We start from the raw sequence: 20,029 nt of genomic DNA, 5'->3' as shown, positions 1-20,029 counted from the left end.
CAGAAAGGAGGGATTTGTCCAGTGAGCGGAGGTTCCGGGTAGGAATGTAGGGGGAGATGAGGGTGGAGAGGTAAGGAGGGGCAGCAGAGTGAGAGCATTTGTAGGTTAGTAGGAGAAGCTTGAATTGTATGCGGTAACGGATCGGAAGCCAGTGAAGTGACTTCAGGAGAGGGCTGATGTGAACATATCAACTCTGGCGGAAAATAAGACTTGCTGCGGGATTCTGAACAGATTGAAGGGGGGATAGATGGCTAAGTGGGAGGCCAGTGAGGAGCAGGTTGCAGTAATCTAGGTGAGAGGTAATAAGAGTGTGGGGATGGTGCGTGTGGTGTGCTCAGAGAGGAAAGGGCGAATTTTGTTGATGTTAAAAAGAAAGAAGCGACAGGTTTTGGCCGTCTGCTGGATATGAGCGGAGAAGGAGAGGGAGGAATCAAAGATGACTCCTAGGTTGCGAGCAGATGAAACAGGGAGGATGAGGGTGCCATATACTGAAATAGAGAATGGGGGGAGAGGCGAGGTGGGTTTGGGGGAAAGACAATAAGCTCAGTTTTGGCCATGTTCAGTTTCAGGTGGCGGTGTGACATCCAGGCAGCTATGTCAGTCAAGCAGGCTGAAACTTTGGCTTGGGTTTCAGCAGTAATGTCAGGTGTGGAGAGGTAGAGCTGGGTGTCGTCAGCATAAAGAGATGGTATTGGAAACCGTGAGATGAGATCAGAGAACCCAGGGAAGAAGTGTAAATGGAAAAAAGAAGGGGTCCAAGGACAGATCCCTGAGGTACTCCAACTGAGAGTGGGATAGGGGTGGAGGATGATCCACCAGAGCATACTCTGAAGGTACAGTGGGAGAGATCCACCCAGGTATAGATGACACCCAGCTATACCTCTCCACACCTGACATCACCGCGGAGACCCAGGCCAAGGTATCGGCCTGTTTATCCGACATTGCGGCATGGATGTCCAACCGCCACCTGAAGCTGAACATGTCTAAGACCGAGCTCCTCGTCTTTCCTCCTAAACCCACTTCTCCTCTTCCTCCACTCTCTATCAGTTGATAACACCCTCATCCTCCCCGTCCCATCTGCCCGCAACCTCGTAGTCATCTTCGACTCCTCCCTCTCCTTCTCTGCGCATATCCAACAGACTGCCAAGACCTGTCGCTTCTTCCTCTTCAACATCAGCACAATTCGCCCTTTCCTCTCTGAGCACACCACCAGAACTCTCGTCCACGCTCTCATTACCTCTCGCCTTGATTACTGCAACTTACTCCTCACCGGCCTCCCACTCAGCCATCTATCCCCCCTTCAATCCGTTCAGAACGCTGCCGCACGTCTTATATTCCGCCAGAACAGATATACTCATATCACCCCTCTCCTCAAATCACTTCATTGGCTTCCGATCAGATATCACATACAATTCAAGCTCCTCCTCCTTACCTACAAATGTACTCAGTCTGCGGCTCCTCACTACCTCTCCACCCTCATCTCCCCCTATGTTCCCGCCCGTAACCTCCGCTCACAGGACAAAGCCCTTCTCTCAGTACCCTTCTCCACCACTGCCAACTCCAGGCTCCGCTCATTCTGCCTTGCCTCACCCTATGCCTGGAACAATCTTCCTTTACCCATACGCCATGCCCCCTCCCTACCCATCTTTAAATCTCTGCTTAAAACTCACCTCTTCAATGCTGCCTTCGGCGCCTAACCGCTTGAGAAATATAGAATGCCCCAATCTATCCACCCTATCAGATTAACTGTTCACTCGTCCTCTAGATTGTACACTTGTCTTTAGATTGTTCTCTTGTCATTTAGATTGTAAGCTCTTTGAGCAGGGACTGTCTTTCTATGTTTAAATTGTACAGCGCTGCGTAACCCTAGTAGCGCTTTAGAAATGTCAGTTAGTAGTAGTAATATAGTAGAGATAAGAGGAGAACCAGGAAAGAACAGAGCCATGAAATCCAAATGAGGACATTGTGGCAAGAAGAAGACTATGATTGACTGTGTCAAAAGCAGCGGATAGATCTAGGAGGATAAGGATGGAGTAATGGCCTTTGGATTTGGCGAAGAATAGATCATTACAGACTTGTGTCAGGGACAGTTGTGGTGGAAAGAGAGAGGTTGAGGATGTGACAGATTAAGGGGGTGATAGTGGGAGAAATGTCCCACTGAGATAAGTTATAATTGTCCAACTTGAAAATCTTCAGTGAAGGGACCATATTTTAATTTTGTTTTTGTTTCCAAATAACAGCTGCCTTCAATAATGAGATTGTAGCAGCGTGGGCACCCCAGCTGCAGCTTTGAAATGCATATATTGGGGGGTGGTGCTAGTTTTAGAATAACTTTGAGCTATATATTTTGCCTACACTAGCCAACCCTGACTCTGGGGGGGGGGGGGGGGGGGGGTTGGAGGGATAAGGGGATGAAAGTGGATTTGGGAAGATGGAAGCACTGAATGACTATATGTGTGTTCCTATATAACAAAGATATATGAAAATATACTACATGGCACTATCCAACATCAATAACCTGACTTTCATATGCATACCCCAATAACACCCCAAAAGTGTGGTATCTGTATTGTGCCTACTATGGGATGGGTGGAATATGGGGTCAGGGGAGACGGAGTAAGATTTATTTAAGCATTCTTGTATCCCATTGTTATCCAAAACCAGATTTTGGTTCAAAGTGGCTCACAATTTACATTTTGGTGGAGTTACAATGGTGTTTACAGATAAGATGGGGAGAGGGTGTTATCTTTCGTAGTTATTTATAAAATATTTATAGTAAGATTATTTTTTATAATTTTTATACCATGGTGAAGAATGGTACAAAAGTGATTGTCTGGTCCAGGTACTAAAATGGTTACTGAAGGACACTGTTTTGGATATTATTTCCCATCCCTCTCCCTCACCTTCCTCTCATTAGAACCTACTTAATATTAGGTAGCAGTGGTGCTGTGGAAGGACAGTTGTCTTGAGTACTGCATGGATTACTTTCATTATACATTGGATTTATTATAATTGGGAGGTTGGCTGCAGGTCTGTAATTGCTCTCGTTATATGCTGCTGGTACTGGCACAGATGAACAGCTGGCTTCTGGTCTGTACTGATCCTTTACATTATACATTGGTGAGGTCACAGGATTGATGTTCATCACTGGTCTGTATTCATTTGGCATAATGATGACTGATTGCTAAAAGAAAGAGAACATTATGGTGAGGTTTACTGTTAATGTGAGTAATGCCTATCTTTGTGCTTTTGTCTTTATTCCTCACTTCATCATAATGTGCCACCCTTCCCACAGAACATGGGGTCTGCAATTTTTTAAAGGGGCTGGTGAATATTTACAAATACCACAACCGTACCTTAGTCCTTTAAAAAAATGTGTGGTTCCCCTTGTGGATCCACCTCTCAGCCATAATCCTTGGTCCCTTTTCAAATTCAAGAATTCATGTAGACCCATCTCAGATCCGTTTTCAAATTTAGGAATCCCCACATTTGTTATGCCTGATGCATTTTCAAATTGAACAACCTTCAATCCAACCCAAACCAATCCTGATCAATTTTCAAACTCATAAATCCCCAATCCAAGGGTATCCTTGTGGGTAGTGGGAACAGGAGCAATGGTCCCACTAAGCTGTGTGGGAGTCCTCCAACCACAGTGGGGGGTGCTAGTTTAATATTGTGTTTTCAATCACTAGGGACAGGCAATCATCTGGAGTCCTGCAGAACTTGCCAGCAACTTGATATTGAAAATGTGATATTGAAACACTCCCCCACTGGCAGAAGTATAAGTGGAGGACTGCCGCACACCTTAGAAGGAACATTGGATGGGATCCTGAATTCTAGCTGTACTCCAACAAGAGTACTGCTAGTGGGCTTCCAGTACCATTTTTAAGGAGGAGCTACTGGTGAAGGAAAATCTGGGTATCATTCTTACCTTCTACTTACCAGAGATAGCCCTGTAGATGCAATGGATGGTATAGGACTGGCTCTAGGGAAAGTAGACTCTTTAATTTGAAAATGAATTGGGGATTGAGGCTTACAGGATTTATTTCATTTGAAAATGGATTGAAGAATCAAAGATTGTGGGGTAGGTCTAGGGGGCATTTACGAACTTGAAAATAAATAATGGATTGGGAATTAGGATGGAGGGGTGGTTTCTATATGTATTGACAATTAGAGGGTGTGTGATGATTGGAGGCGGGGGGGGGGGGGCAATTTCTGAGTTTGAAAATGGATAATGAGTGGTTGTGGGTGGGTCAGTAGAGTTTCTTTAATAGGAAAATGGGTCAGGGTTGTGAAGTGGAGAGTGAGTGCAGGGAAGAAAGCACAGCAATATGAGTAAAGCAACATGCTGCTATGAAGGTGGATAACGGTTTTGGCAGCTGGCTCGTGCCTTAAGCCTGCCTGCTGGTTCATCCCTGTAACCCTTTTATATAAATTGGCATCACATGGCTACCCTCAATTCTTCAAGCACATTCTTCAAATAACTGATTTTAATGATAAATTACAGATGGTGAGTATCAGGTCTGTAGTTTCATATTCAAGTTCTTTTAGACTCTGGGGTAAATACCACCCTCCTCCAGGTAGTTTGTTAATCTTATGTAACTCTTGTACATCTTTCAGTTCCACATTTATTTGCCTCAGTATGTCTGAAACATCACCTGTGAGGGAGAGCCCAGGCAAACCACAGTTCCCCTTCAGAGTGTATTGTGAAAGACTGTCAAGGTAGGAAATTTTCAATCATCACTTTGAAGATTCAGATATACCAGCCAATATTCAGCCTATAGGAGGCAGGCTGGTTAAGGCAGCTGTTTCCGGTGACTCACATTGAATATCGGGGGAGGGGGAAGGGGTTTGGCTGCCTTAAACTTAACTGGTCAAGTTAATATTGAGCGCTGGCCAGTTAAGTTTATTGTAGCCAAACATAGGCCTGCTACTTAGGTGGCCCAATCTGGCCAGTAAACTTAGCCGGTCAAGTGCTGAATATTTGCGGCCAGCTGGTTCTATTGCATAAATCTGGATTAGGGCTGGATTCAGCACAGAGACTATGCTAACGTCTCTATTAAGTATACAAAAAGTTCAACAAAGGCTTTTTTTGCACTGGCAGTATCCCTGGACCTGTCCGTGACATTTGACATGATCAATCATCTTTTGCTTCAGTGGCTTGGGGATATTGGACTCACTAAACACTGTTCTGAACTGGTTCACTTCATTTTTTCAGGATCATACTTTAGTGTCCTCAGCGCTGATAGTCAGTCAAGCTCACCTCCTCTGACATGTGGTGTCCCAAAAGATCAACACTTTTTCCAGTTCTTATATTTACCTAAGCCCTTTGGCTAATTTGATTCATTCTTCATGATTAAGCTCATATTTTTATGCTGATTGTATCGATCTCTACAGTTGATCTTACCCCTCTTCAAACTTGTTTGGATAAGTCACTGCCTGGCTTAGAGATCATCAACTGGGTTTAAATCCACAGAAGAGAACAGTATGCTGGCTCACAGGCCACAGATCAATACCTCCTATAACTCATGTGCTGTTTTTTGGTCCTATCCTAGAGCAATTTAAATATCTGGGGGTCATCTTGACTCCACACTAAATGTTTTTATTGGCGTTCTTTTCATTTAGTTTTATATATTTAATTGTACATCGCTTTGATTTATATGCTAAAATGATTCATCAAGTTGGAACAAACATAAAAAAAAAAAAACAAAGCATAAAAAACAGCCATACTGGGTCAGACCAGGATCCTGCTTCCAAATTCAGGACACAAGTACCTGGCAGAAATCTAAATAGTAGCAATATTCCATGCTACCAATCCTGGGGCAAGCAGTGGCTTCCTCTATTTCCATCTCAATAACAGATTACAGACTTTTCCTCCAGGAACTTGTCCAACCCTTTTTTAAACCCAGATACGCTAACTGCTGTTATCACATCCTCTGGCAATGAGTTTCAGAGCTTAACTAAATAGTTAAGTGAACAAATATTTCCTCCTGTTTGTTTTAAATGTGGTACTATGTAATTTTATTGTGTCTCCTTTTGAAAGAGTCAAAAAAATCGATTTTATGTTTACTCATTCTACATCACTCAGTATTTTGTAGACTTCTATCATACCCCCACTCAGTCATCTCTTTTCCTAACCTCATAAGAGTCCTAACCTCATAAGCCTTTCCTCATATGATCTGGATTGTTCTTCCTAATGTGTGCAGTACAGCCGGTTAGCTACTGTGCGCTAAGCACAAATATTCAGGGGAGAACTGGCTCTCTCACGCTGAATACTATCGCTTAGCCGACAAAGTGCTATTTAACTAGCCATGACCCGTTCCTAACTGGTTAAATAGTTTTGAATATCAGCCGAATAGTGTCCTGGCTAAAAGCAGGCCTTTGTTTATCTGTGTTTGTTTGGAACTGTATTTGTGGCATGACCAGCCCTAGTAAGATCGATCCCTTTTGATTCTGCAAGAAACCTTGATGGTACTATACTAAGCTGTGCTGCAACACGCTTTTGGTATAGTGCAATACAGTAACAGAGAATTTTCTGTTAACTTTTATACCCTGTCTAGCTGTTTCTGTTAGGCCCTGCATTTGGCCTCCACCATGCTACCACGATTTCCCGACACCTCTCCTCTGGAACTTTGTTCAATGGGTAAATCACCGTGTTCTCTGCCCTTAATCATGTTTAAATCTATGACATTTGGGGGCTGATTTTCAAAACAAAGAATCATCCAAAAAATGTCATAAGGTTGCAGGCGGACGTTTTTCTCTCATAAACTGGTTTTCAGTAGAACACATGGATTTAGTTTGTTTGGGGTTTTTTTATGTTATTTTCTATAAATTATTTTGTGTATGGTTTTTGTACACAAATTATGGGGTATAAGTTTTAAAATAAAAACAAATAAATAAAAACATCCAAGTTGTAATTTTCGACACCTCGATTTTAGATGTTTAAGTACATAGATAAGTACATAACTATTGCCATACTGGGAAAGACCAAAGGTCCATCGAGCCCAGCATCCTGTTTCCAACAGTGGCCAATCCAGGTCACAAATACCTGGCAAGATCCCAAAAATGTACAAAACATTTTATACTGCTTATCCCAGAAATAGTGGATTTTCCCCAGTCCATTTAATAACGGTCTATGGACTTTTCCTTTAGAAACCCGTCCAAACCTTTTTTAAACTCCGCTAAGCTAACCACCTTTACCACATTCTCTGGCAATGAATTCCAGAGTTTAATTACACGTGGAGTGAAGAAAACTTTTCTCTGATTCGTTTTAAATTTACTACATTGTAGTTTCATCGCATGCCCCCTAGTCCTAGTATTTTTTGAAAGCATGAACAGACGCTTCACATCTACCCGTTCAACTCCACTTATTATTTTATAGACCTCTATCATATCTCCCCTCAGCCGCCTTTTCTCCAAGCTGAAGAGCCCTAGCCACTTTAGCCTTTCCTCATAGGGAAATCGTCCCCTTCCCTTTATCATTTTCATCGCCCTTCTCTGCACCTTTTCTAATTCCACTATATCTTTTTTGAGATGCGGCAATCAGAATTGAACACAATATTTGAGGTGTGGTCGCACCATGGAGCAATACAAAGGCATTATAACATCCTCATTTTTTATTTCTATTCCTTTCCTAATAATACCTAACATTCTATTTGCTTTCTTAGCCACAGCAGCACACTGAGCAGAAGGTTTCAACGTATCATCAACGACACCTAGATCCCTTTCTTGGTCTGTGACTCCTAACGTGGAACTTTCCACGACGTAGCTATAATTCAGGTTCCTCTTTCCCACATGCATCACTTTGCACTTGCTCACATTAAACGTCATCTGCCATTTAGAAGCCCAGTCTCGAAAGGTCCTCTTGTAATTTTTCACAATCCTCCCGCGATTTAACAACTTTGAATAACTTTGTGTCATCAGCAAATTTAATTACCTCACTAGTTACTCCCATCTCTAGGTCATTTATAAATATGTTAAAAAGCAGCGGTCCAAGCACAGACCCCTGGGGAACCCCACTAACTACCCTTCTCCATTGAGAATACTGACCATTTAACCCTACTCTCTGTTTTCTATCTTTTAACCAGTTTTTAATCCACAATAGAACACTACCTCCTATCCCCATGACTCTCCAATTTCCTCTGGCATCTTTCATGAGGTACTTTGTCAAACGCATTCTGAAAATCCAGATACACAATATCAACTGGCTCACCTTTATCCACATGTTTGCTCACCCCTTCAAAGAAATGTAGTAGCTTGGTGAGGCAAGATTTCCCTTCATTAAATCCATGTTGACTTTGTCTCATTAAGCCATGCTTTTGAACATGCTCTGTAATTTTGTTCTTAATAATAGTCTCTATAATTTTGCCTGGCACCGACGTCAGACTCACTGGTCTATAATTTACCGGATCTCCTCTGGGTCCTTTTTAAAAAATCTGTGTTACATTGGCCACCCTCCAATCTTCCGGTACCACGCTTGATTTTAAGGATAATTTACATATTTCTAACAATAGCTCCGAAAGCTCATTTTTTCAGTTCTATCAGTACTCTGGGATGAATACCATCCGGTCCAGAAGATTTGCTACTCTTCAGTTTGTAGAACTGCCCCATTACATCCTCCAGGTTTACAGAGAATTCATTAAGTTTCTCCGGCTCTTCATCTTCGAACACCATTTCCGGCACCGGTATCCCACCCAAATCTTCCTCGGTGAAGACCGAAGCAAAGAATTCAGTTAATCTCTGTGCTATGGCTTTGTCTTCCCTGATCGCCCCTTTTACTCCTCAGTCATCTGGCGGTCCAACAGATTCTTTTGCTGGCTTCCTGCTGTTAATATACCTTTAAAAATTTTACTATGTGTTTTTGCCTCCAACACAATCTTTTTTTCGAAGTCCCTCTTAGCTTTCCTTATCAGCGCTTTGCATTTGACTTGACATTCCTTATGCCGTTTCTTATTATTTTCAGTCGGTTCCTTATTCCATTTTCTGAAGGATTTTCTTTTAGCCCTAATAGCTGCCTTCACCTCACTTTTAACCATGCCGGCTGTCATTTGGTCTTCCGTCCTCCTTTTTTAATATGCGGAATATATTTGGCCTGGGCTTCCAGGATGGTGTTTTTGAACAGCATCCACGCCTGATGTAAATTTTTGACCCTTGCAGTCGCTCCTCTAAGTTTTCTTTTCATCGTTCTTCTCACCGCTTTCCTCTAAGTTCATCCAAATTTCATGGGAACATGATGGGGGTGTGTTTTTGGCAGGACGTGGGAAACACCAAAAGATAGATTTTTTTTTTTTGTAATAATGGAATAAAATGAAAACGTCTAGGGCTGAAATTAAGATATTTTTGGCTAGACCTGTTTTAATCACAACTAAGGGGTCCTTTTACTAAAGCGCGGTAATGGATGTAGTACACACTATTGATTAGGGTGCACTAAATGATAAGATGCCCATTATATTCCCATGGACATATTATCGTTTAGCGTGCACTAAATCTTGTACGCTTACCTTAGTAAAATAACCCCTAAGTAACCAAAAGGTGCTCTAAATGACCAAATGACCACTGGAGAGATTAAGGCATAACCCCTTCTTATTCTCCAGTGAACTCTGACATCTGAATGATATGAAAGAAACAGTACATACCAGCCTCCATACATCTCTATGGCTTGTTTTTGTGTGTTTTTCCCTTGGACTTTTTTTTTTTAATGGTCCTACAAGATAGATGCACTGAGTACAACAACATCTAGCAAATGAACATTTTTGAAACAAAAGTTGGATGTTTTTCTAGAATTTTGGAAGATGGAAATGAGAAAATAAAAATTAAGCTTTGTATGCATGCTGTAGAAGTTGTTGTTTACTTTTGCAGTGTGTGTATAGATGCCCATTCTGGTGTGTGCATGTTTATAAATATGGCTATGATTCCTGAACATTCGGCATCATTAAAGGACAGACTTTTAAATGCCCAGTTGGGTATATATGCTAATCTCAACTTTGTTAAATGTTTCAGACATGTCCTTCTATTTGCTCCGAGGATATACCTGAATTCTATTATTCTGTCTCGTATTTTCAAATGTAAGCCATAATGAACCCAAGTTTGTTTGGGATAATGTGGGATATAAATGTAAAAAAATGTAAAATAATCTTTTATCCTCTACATTTTAAGACACTGCCTTTCTAGCAGGATGGTGATGGCACAAGGAAAGCAAGTTTGGTCCAGTGAAGACTAACTCAAAATCTATTCCTTTGCTGGCCTCTAGTATTGCCATATTGAAAATGCAACCATGCCATGCCTATGTGGTTATGTTCCACTAATGAGTTGGCTGGAGTCACTGGGGCTTATTTTCAAAGCACTTAAAGTTCCATAGGTTACTATTGGGCTCATTTTCAAAAGTGAAAAATGTCTAAAAAGTTGTCTAAAAGTGAAAAGGATGTTTTTCTTAGCGGGAAATGTCCAAATGGTATAATCAAACAAACAAAAAAACAAAGTGGCCTAAATCGCTAGTTTGTCTCCAGAGGGGGCGTTTTGAAGGTGTGTTGTGGGAGGTCTTATGGAATGTACATCTTGTGAAAATGATCCTCCCCTCCGCCTGAGGGTCCTCGGGATCTCCCCTTCACCCTTGCTGCCCAACCTCCTGGTTCACTGCAGTCCACAGGGCAGGGCTCAAAGAAATCAACTTCAAAGCAAACTTAACAAGTTCTTTATTTTGCTTGGGATCCAACAGTCCAGCAGTGCAAAAAGACACAATATTTGAATCAACAAAAAAAACCTCACAATTCCCCCTGTTGCTCCTCTGAGGGGTACAAACACAGCAAGGAAAAAAAAACTTTTAACTCCCAGGCTTCCAGCCCCCAGCTGGGCTCCTTTTGGACAGTTTTATAGCCCTGGGTCTTCTTTCTCCCCCCCCCCCCCTCTCCCTTGGGAGGGGCCAAAACACTGCAAGCAGTTCCAAAAAAAACAAACAAACACAGTTCTTGAGGCTTCAGCACACAGCTCAAACCCCTTCAGCTTCTTTTAGGCTTTTTAGCCACAGTTCACACTCCACCTTCTTCCTGCTGGGCTCAGCCCACTCTGGGAAAAATCTCTCATCCCTCTTCAACCAGAACTCTTTAACCTCAAAGTTCATTCACAGCCTGAGCTCTGGAAAATGAAAAGGCCCCACCCATCTGGGTCACTCTCTCTAAGCACTGACCCATCCTCCCACATGGCCTTTCCTCTTTCCTCTCTTAGTCCAGTTACCATACCATGAAGTTACCTGGTCCCTTAGTTTGTTACCTAAGGAGTGAGCCCAGGCTGAGAGGTCCATAGGCTCTTCCTCGCTCTCTTCTCTTTCTCTCTGCCCAGCTTCTTGATACTCCAGGGGCTCCCCATCCCACCCACTTTGCAGCTGTTCCTCTTTCCCTTGATTACCCTGCAGGGGCACCACCCTTTCCTTGTTAGAGTTCTCCCCCTGTTCCTGCTGGGGAAGGTAATCTCTGTACCAGGCTTTGCCCCGAGGTTGCTGGGAAATGTAGTCTCTTCCTCTCCTCCATTTTACAGGGGTCACGAACCTTTCTCTGCTCTCTCTCGGGGGATGCTGGGTAATATAGTCTTTTTCCCTCCACCCTTTTCTAGGGGGCATTACTACTTCTCTCGCTCTCTGGGGATGGAATGGAGGCCAGGCTCTGTTCTGCCTATGTCTGCTCGTGAGCCGCCTCCCTTCTTCCTCTTCCACTTCCATCTTATCTACCCCCAGGTCCTCTCCTTCACAATCTCCAGCGCATAATGGATAGCAAAATGATTTCACATTTATGTCTCCATAGGTACCGCTTTGACAGGGCTACCATTCAGCACCTTTGTGACCAGCTTACCCCTCTTGCAGGCCAAGACCCGTAAAAACAATCCCATCCCTGTCCACCTCAAGATCACCGCCTCTCTCTCTTTTTTGGCCACTGGTAACTTCCAGTCTGTGCTGTCAATGCGGGCCTCACCCAGCCTGCCATTTCAAACTACCTCACCCAGTTCCTTGATGCCTTTTTTATCCACACCTCAGCGTACATCCCCCCCCCCCCTTGCAGAACAACATGGCTCACTTCTACACCATAGCTCAATTCCCCTCGGTCATAGGTGTCATTGACTGCACACATATCGCACTCAGACCTCCCCATGGGCACGAGAGGCCACCTATACGAATAGGAAAGCATTCCACTCCATGAATATGCAAGTTGTGTGTGATGCCCAGGGGCCCAGGGGGAGATTGTAGACATGTGTGCTTGATACCCAGGTTGAACCCTTGATGCCTACATATTACAGCACTCTGGAATATTCTGCAGGTTTGACCGAGGGAAGATCACCAGCGGATGGCTCCTAGGTAAGTGCAACATGGATCAGCCAAACCCATACCCCTTCCGCCTGGCAACCTTTCAGCAGTGTCTTCCTCCAGGTCACTCCATAACCCACAATTCCCACCTCACCTCCACAAGGTACCCACTCCAGACAATACACACTCATGTTTCTCATTCTGCTTCTCCCCAAATGTGATAGAGGCTACCCACAGCGGACCTGGCTCATGACCCCTATAGTACATCCACAAACAGGGACAGAGGAAGACTACAACAGCAGACATCAGACCACACATGGCATCATAGAGTGCACCTTTGGACAGTGCAAAAACAGGTTCCGATGTCTAGATCGTCCTTAAAGGGAGCTCCTGTACAACCCCCAAAAGGTTGCCAAGATCTTTATGGCCTGCTGCATGCTACATAATCTGGCCCTGTGCAGAGGACAGGTCCTCCCAGAAGATCCACAGCAACCGGAGAAGCAGGTCGCAGACCAAGTTGATGAGGAACCCCTCCACCATCTGGCCACAGAGCAGAGTGCCCACCAGCTGGGGGGGTCCAAGCCAGGCAAAGACTCAAGACAAATTTTTAGTGATAGTCAGTGATGAACATTTATTTCAATGACACACCACCACTACACCCACTCTGTGCATATTCCCCTCCCTCCCTCCTACCACACCCACACTCCCCCACCCCCCATCATGTCCCATCAGAGAAAGTACTGCCTACGTTCTCACCTCCCACAACCCCATTGGCTCCTACACCTCCCACCCTGTTCCTGAGCAGCTGGTGGCAGTCCAGTTGTTGTTACTGCAGGGGAACTCTGTTCAGAGTTCTCCCCTGATGAGCTCCTACTCTCCTCAGTCTCGACAAGGCAGCCTGCTGCCTTGGCTGCCCACAGGAAGTCTGGCCACCTTGTTGGCTGGGTGTTGCCCTGCAACCTGGGCACAGGACCCGGAATGGGAGCTGGTGTGGTGGCTGATGGAGGCCTGCAAGCTGGTGGACCAATGGCTGGGGGGGGGGGGGGGGGGGAGCTGAGGATCCCATCCTCCTGTGCTTTGCAGCTAGTTGCTGTGTACTACCACCACCACTGGTGGAAGGATACTGGTGCCTGGTGGCCACAGTGGTAGTAGCTGTGGCTGCTGGGGGCTGCTGCGTCACCTCTTGGTGCTTTAGGGCTCTAGTGTGAGCTTCAATGTCTTCACATAGCCCCTCAATGCTATGCTCCAGCCGTGTGAGCTACTGCACAACTTCTTTTTGGACCTGTATCTCTTCCCGTAGCAGCTTCAATTTATACCGCCGATATTCTTCCAGCTGCACATTATGGCCAAGCAGTTGTGTAGCAAGGCACAACAGCTGCCTCCTCTGGCTGGATGGCCTGTGTTGATGGTGTGCCTCCCCTTCTTCATCCTCGGTGCCAACATCAGCAAAGGCTAGGGGAGGTGGTGGAGGGAGGTCCTCTCCTGCTGCATCCTGTGTTTCCTCCACATGTGACTGGCCCTGGAAGGTGTCCTGTGCAGCCAGACCTCCAGGCCCATTGTTTTCCTGTATTGATGCAAGCTCCTCAACCTGCCCTTCAGTGTGCTGGGGTTGGTGCCCACTAGGGACAGATTTGGCCCCTGAGTATGTGTCATCACCTGCACAACAAAAGGGGAGGAAATGTGCTTGTAACAATAACCAACCTGCCACTGTTTTGCAGCATTCATATAACATCCAGCAAACAGATGGCGAGGAATGGCATTAGCAAGCAACCCACAGATGTTTTACATGCAACACTGCTGGAGACAAGGAGCACTGTGTAGTTCAGTGACCGATGTGGAAGAGAGCCACACAGGCAGGTGGGTAGACATAAGACTGTGGAAGGGGTGCAGAGGACACAGTGGCTAGAGCACTGAGGTGTGGAAAGCAGATATGCATTGTTTGGTGATGGTAAAAGATGGGATGGGGGGAAGGCACCCAAATGTGTCAAACAGCAGTAACCTACACCCACATAGATGGAAACCCCCCCCCCCCCCACCTGGCTACTCACTGTATGGGCCATGGTCTCTGATGAAAAGTTATTTGTATTATGTGTGGTGTGCCTTCTCACCCCTTTCCCTACCTACACCACTTAGGAACACCACACTGTTCCCATCTGTGGACAAGAGAGTGCAGCACAACAGACACCACAGCTTCCTAGACCAAAACCTACCTGAGCCCTCAGGCTGTGCTGAGCTGTCCTGAGACCCAATACCATGGATCCCCTCCTGGGGCAGGAGCCCGTGATCTATCTGCTCTGGGGAGGGGGTAAGTTGGCAGTGTTGTCCTCTGGCAGGTTGGCACCAGCCTTGCGTCTGACTTCGCATTTCAGCTGCCGCCACTTCTGCTTGCATTCTTCAACTTCACGGTTGCAGTGGAAGACTGCATTGAGGCGGTCTCTCACAGCCTCCCATTCTCTCCCCTTAGTAGAAGCAGCCAGCCTCTGGCCCCTGGTGGCAGATTAGTGTGGCATCTGGCTATTTCCTGCAAAAGAAGTTTAATCTCAGCCTCTGTGAAATTGTCCTTGCGGGTAGGTTCCTGCTTAGGTGCCATTCTCCAGGTTGTGTCAGAACATTTGGCTCCCATTAAAAGAACGAATTGCATTCGAGATCTGTACCTTGGTTCATAAGATCATTCATGGAGAGGCCCCATCATATATGTCGGACCTAATAGACTTACCAGCAAGAAATACAAAAAGTTCATCACGCACTTTCTTAAACCTCCACTACCCCAATTGTAGAGGACTTAAATATAAGTCGATACATGCTTCTAGCTTCTCCTACCTCTGCACGCAGATATGGAATAAATTACCAAATACTATAAAAACAACACATGATTTGACAACCTTCCGGAAGCTACTGAAGACGAACTTGTTCAAAAAGACTTACAATAAAAACCCATCACAATGACTTGACTCATAAACTAAACCTGAATCAACCAAAACTGATTTCCTTTTAATTTGATTACCTCAATCACAATATCATTATTGATCATTATATCTCATCCTGATCTCACTCATATGCTATGTGTTATTTATTTATTTACCTACCCTCACCTCACATTTATGTTATGTGTTACTTATTTACTTACCTTAACTTAATTATTATTCTTCGTATCTGTATTGTAACAATATACTGAATTTCTTACTCTGCTAATGTTAATTGATATTATGACATATTGTAAGCCACATTGAGCCTGCAAATGGGTGGGAAAATGTGGGATACAAGTACGGCAAAATAAATAAATAAACATTTGAAAATATAGAGAAGGACATTTAAATATTGCCCAAAGGATGTCTAAGGGAGGTTCAACTAGACGTTTTACAAATGAACGTCTTAATTTTAAATATGGGTGAAAATTATAAACGTCTACAGCTGTGCTGAAGATCTGGGCGTTTTAATTTCTATTATGGGTGTGCTTTCTAAATGTCTCCTGTTGGGCTGACAATTTGGATGTTTATCTTTAGATTATGGGTGACATTTCTAAACGTCTTAAATTGAGCTAGCGATCCGGACACTGCCAAGATTAGGGGCCAAACCTGGACACACTTTCTTTTGACTATGCTCCACATGTGTACAAGTTTGGGGATCCTTGCACTATACTGAGGGAGAATTGGTTTGGTGTGGTCTACCCTTGCTTTGAAAATGTTTCAGACTGGGTGTTGGCTTATCATATACTCTGCATTTTCCAAACCTGACTCTACAATCATAACATTATATTTCACAGGTTACAGGAGCATCGTCAGTTCACAACTTATGTACCGCTAATGGACCACCAAATGCACAATGAAAAAAATGGGTTTTTAATAAAGGCTTAAATTTAACAAAAGACAACTCAGAATGAACCTTAGATGGCAGGTCATTCCAAAGTTTTGGGGCAATAAACAAGAAGGCAGATTGCCAGGTTGTTTGATAATGAGCCTGTTAGGTGAAGGCAAAATGAGACGATTAGAGGCTGCATAGAGAGAGGTGTGACCAGCAGAAAAAAGGAAGTGTTGATGCCCCTATATAAGTCATTGGTGAAGCCCCACCTGGAGTATTGTGTTCAGTTTTGGAGGCCGTATCTTGCTAAGGATGTAAAAAGAATTGAAGCGGTGCAAAGAAAAGCTACAAGAATGGTATGGGATTTGCGTTACAAGACGTATGAGGAGAGACTTGCTGACCTGAACATGTATACCCTGAAGGAAAGGAGAAACAGGAGTGATATGATACAGGCGTTCAAATATTTGAAAGGTATTAATCCACAAACGAACCTTTTCTGTAGATGGGAAGGCAGTAGAACTAGAGGACATGAAATGAGATTGAAGGGGGACAGACTCAAGAAAAATGTCAGGAAGAATTTTTTCACAGAGAGAGTGGTGGATACTTGGAATGCCTTCCCGCGGGAGGTGGTGGAGATGAAAACGGTAAAGGAATTAAAAAATGCGTGGGATAAACATAAAGGAATCATGTTCAGAAGGAATGGATCCTCAGAAGCTTAGCGGAGATTGGGTGGCAGAGCTGGTGGTGGGAGGCGAGGCTAGTGGTTGGGAGGCGGGGCTAGTGATGGGCAGACTTCTACGGTTTGTGCCCTGAAAATGACAGATACAAATCAAGATCAGGTATACACATAAAGTAGCACATATGAGTTTATCTTGTTGGGCAGACTGGATGGACCATGCGGGTCTTTCTCTGCCGTCATCTACTATGTTACAATCCTGCTTATAATCGAAAGAGAAAAACGCCTATATTGCGACCCAAATCGGGAGATGGGCGTCCGTTTCCCCATGGCCGCCCAAATCGATATAATCGAAAGCCGATTTTGGGAGTTTCCAACTGCAATCCGTCGTGGAAACGGGTAAAGTTGACGGGGGCGTGTCAGAGGCATGGGGCGTGGGTATCAGCCGAGGAGAGATAATCGAAAAAAAGGCTTTTTTACCGCGATTTTGGGTCACTTTTTTGGACCCTTTTTTTCACGAACAAGTCCCAAAAAAGTGCCCCAACTGCCCAGATGACAACTGGAGGGAATTGGGGATGACCTCCCCAGACTCCCCCAGTGGTCACTAACCCCCTCCCACCAAAAAAAAACCCACTTTAAAAACTTTTTTCCAGCCTCTATGCCACCCTCAAATTCCGTACCCACCTCCATGATAGCAGAATGTGTTTGATCCTGTCACAGCCTTTCCCTGGGTCAGATGTGGCTCTCGGGTGCACTGCAGGGTCACATCAGCATTGCATTGTGGTGGGTGTAGGGTATTGGGCTCCGTGATTTCACTAGCTTGTGTTACAGTCTCATGATGTTGGTAGTTGGTAGGCCCTTCTCCCATGGTGCTTTTCCCCTGCCTACTGGGTCAGAGTGTGCCCTGTTTTGTTTCCGGTAGTCCACGAGGTAGTGGCCATTTTTGTAAGCCAGTTTTAGATCCCTTTCATGTGTTACCATGTTAGAGAACTTAGTTCTTACCTTGAATGTGGCTGAAAGAGGGACCTACTGCTAATCTCAGTACCAGGGAGACTCTTTGCCAGTGGGGCACAACCTGTGATCTGCAGTTAACTGTGAGTAAGCGTGCTTATTCCAATAAAGGACGTTTTCGGAGAGATTAGTCTTCAGGTGTCAACTGGTGTGCCAATGTTATACAGCAGCAACAAGTCCTAGAGGCCTGCGTGTATGCAGGTCCCTGGAGCACTTTTAGTGGGTACCGTAGTGCACTTCAGCCAGGTGGACCCAGGCCCATCCTCCCCCCACCTGCAACACTTGTGCTGGTAAATGAGAGGCCTCCAAAACCCACTGTACCCACATGTAGGTGCCCCCTTCACCCCTAAGAGCTATGGTAGTGTACATTTGTAGGTAGTGGGTTTTGGGGGAGGGGGCTGGGGGGCTCAGCACCCAAAGTAAGGGAGCTATGCATGTGGGAGCTTTTTCTGAAGTCCACCGCACTGACCTCTAGGGTGCCCAGTTGGTGTCCTGGCATATCATGGGGGCCAGTGTACTACGAATCCTGGCCCCTCCCACAACCAAATGGCTCGGATTAGGACGTTTTTGAGCTGGGCATTTTTAGTTTCCATTATCGCTAAAAAACCAAATGCCCAGCTCAAAAACGTCCATTTTTTCGAAAATACGGTCTGTCCCGCCTCTTCACTTGCCCATTTTCGGACATAGACGCTCATGGAGATAGGCGTTTGCGTTCGATTATGCCCCCCACGTTACTCTCCATTCTCTCCCCTCCAGGATCAGCCACCTGCACCTAGGAATCTTTCAGCCAGATGGGCTCCGCCTTTTTCACATCTTTTGCAGGTAAGCACAAACCTCTCAGTCACCTCTTCCACTTCTGCTAGGCAGCTGATCTGACACATACTCTGCACAATGTAGGTGCTAACCAAACACCTTTTGCATCTTGCAGGACAGGATAGAGCACTGAAGCTGGTTAGCAGGATTGCAAGGGACAGCAGTGAACTCTGATACAGTGGACTATGATATTGTTAATTGTTTCTACCCTATGTTGAGATGTCTTGTTCTCAATTGGACACACTTAGTTGTGGCTGCCTGGGGGGGAGGGGGAGGGGGGAGGGCCCTGGGAATGGATGTGTGCACCCTCTTCTCTCATGGTCAAGGGCTCCCCATTCTGTGCCTTTTCTCAGGATTCAGATCTCACCTCTATTTTCACCAGGTTCATGGGTATCCACATCTGGTGGCTGTGCTCCCACTTTGCACCTTATGTGTCTCCCCAGTAGGCTCCATCCCTATTTATGTGGTGAACCCCAGTCTCCTTTTCTTAAGTGCCCACCCATTCTCAGGGTTAGGGGGGAGCATATATGTACTGAATATTTTTTCCAGAGAACTGAACACACTCCTATAATCCTCCATAGTTAGGGAAATGTAAAATTTTTCTATCCAACCCTGCAAACCATTTTTTATCTGGCCACAGGTGGGTGCCTCTCACAGGCTCAAGTCCATAAGTCATGGTGAGGGGGAGGGCATCTAATTACAGTTCCTGTTCTAAATCCCCTGCAGGTGGCTCCATCCCCTAGCCTGTGCCCTGTTGCTCCCAGATTGAGGCTATTTATTCCTATGAGGAACCTCTTCTGGGTAAAGTAGCCTACTGAACAGAGAGCAAACAATAGTCTAGTCACTGCCTATGCGTATCTGCAGGTTTGTACCTGGCAGATTGCTAGCGCGAGACAGCATATCTATTGTTTAGGCAGCTCTGTGCTTAGTGTCTACAGTGTGTAGGGCTGTAAGGTAAGGGGGTAATGGAGCAGTTCTGCTGATGCAGGTTGTAAGGAACACGTGGCCTTCTGCATGGCCAGGCCACACTTATGACACTTATGTACCTAAGATTCTGTTTCACAGTAGACCTGTCATGCAACCCAGATTACAGTCTCCAGTATGTAGCTAGACTTGTGGGCCCACATGGCAGGTGGCCACCAATAGTGTCTGTCACATCAACCCCAGCATTTGATGTAGTGCAGAAAGTAGAGACAAAAATAGGAAAAATTCATATTTGGTAAACAAAAATAAACTATTTACAAAGGGAGTGGGCCCAATGTTTATTCGCCTCATTGGGGATTGTTCCTGTCCTGGATGCCCCTCTGCACCAGCTCTACCACCAGTAGCAGGAGCTGCCTCTGTGCCCCCATCTACTGGTCCACAACCTGCCGCAGTCCAGCCACCTCCTGCAGCAACTGGGTTTGTGTTGTAACCATGTGCTGCAAGAGGTGCAGTAGGGC

At 45.0% G+C, this 20,029-nt stretch overlaps 1 protein-coding gene across 1 annotated transcript in view; it reads right to left on the bottom strand.

Moving 5' to 3' along the window:
- Positions 1-2,155: 2,155 nt before the first annotated feature.
- The window catches only part of LOC115481962 (membrane-spanning 4-domains subfamily A member 4A-like), an 86,462-nt gene continuing 68,588 nt past the window's right edge, over positions 2,156-20,029 (bottom strand). The window contains exon 7 of the mRNA XM_030221468.1: positions 2,156-3,184. Within this exon, the coding sequence (XP_030077328.1) occupies positions 2,921-3,184 (264 nt within the window). The 3' untranslated portion in view covers positions 2,156-2,920. The remainder of the gene's footprint in view (positions 3,185-20,029) is intronic.

Source organism: Microcaecilia unicolor, chromosome 1 (genome assembly GCF_901765095.1).
Source record: "Microcaecilia unicolor chromosome 1, aMicUni1.1, whole genome shotgun sequence".
NCBI lineage: Eukaryota > Metazoa > Chordata > Amphibia > Gymnophiona > Siphonopidae > Microcaecilia > Microcaecilia unicolor.
Note: the sequence above shows the minus strand (reverse complement) of the source record. Positions and strands in the feature narration are given on the sequence as shown.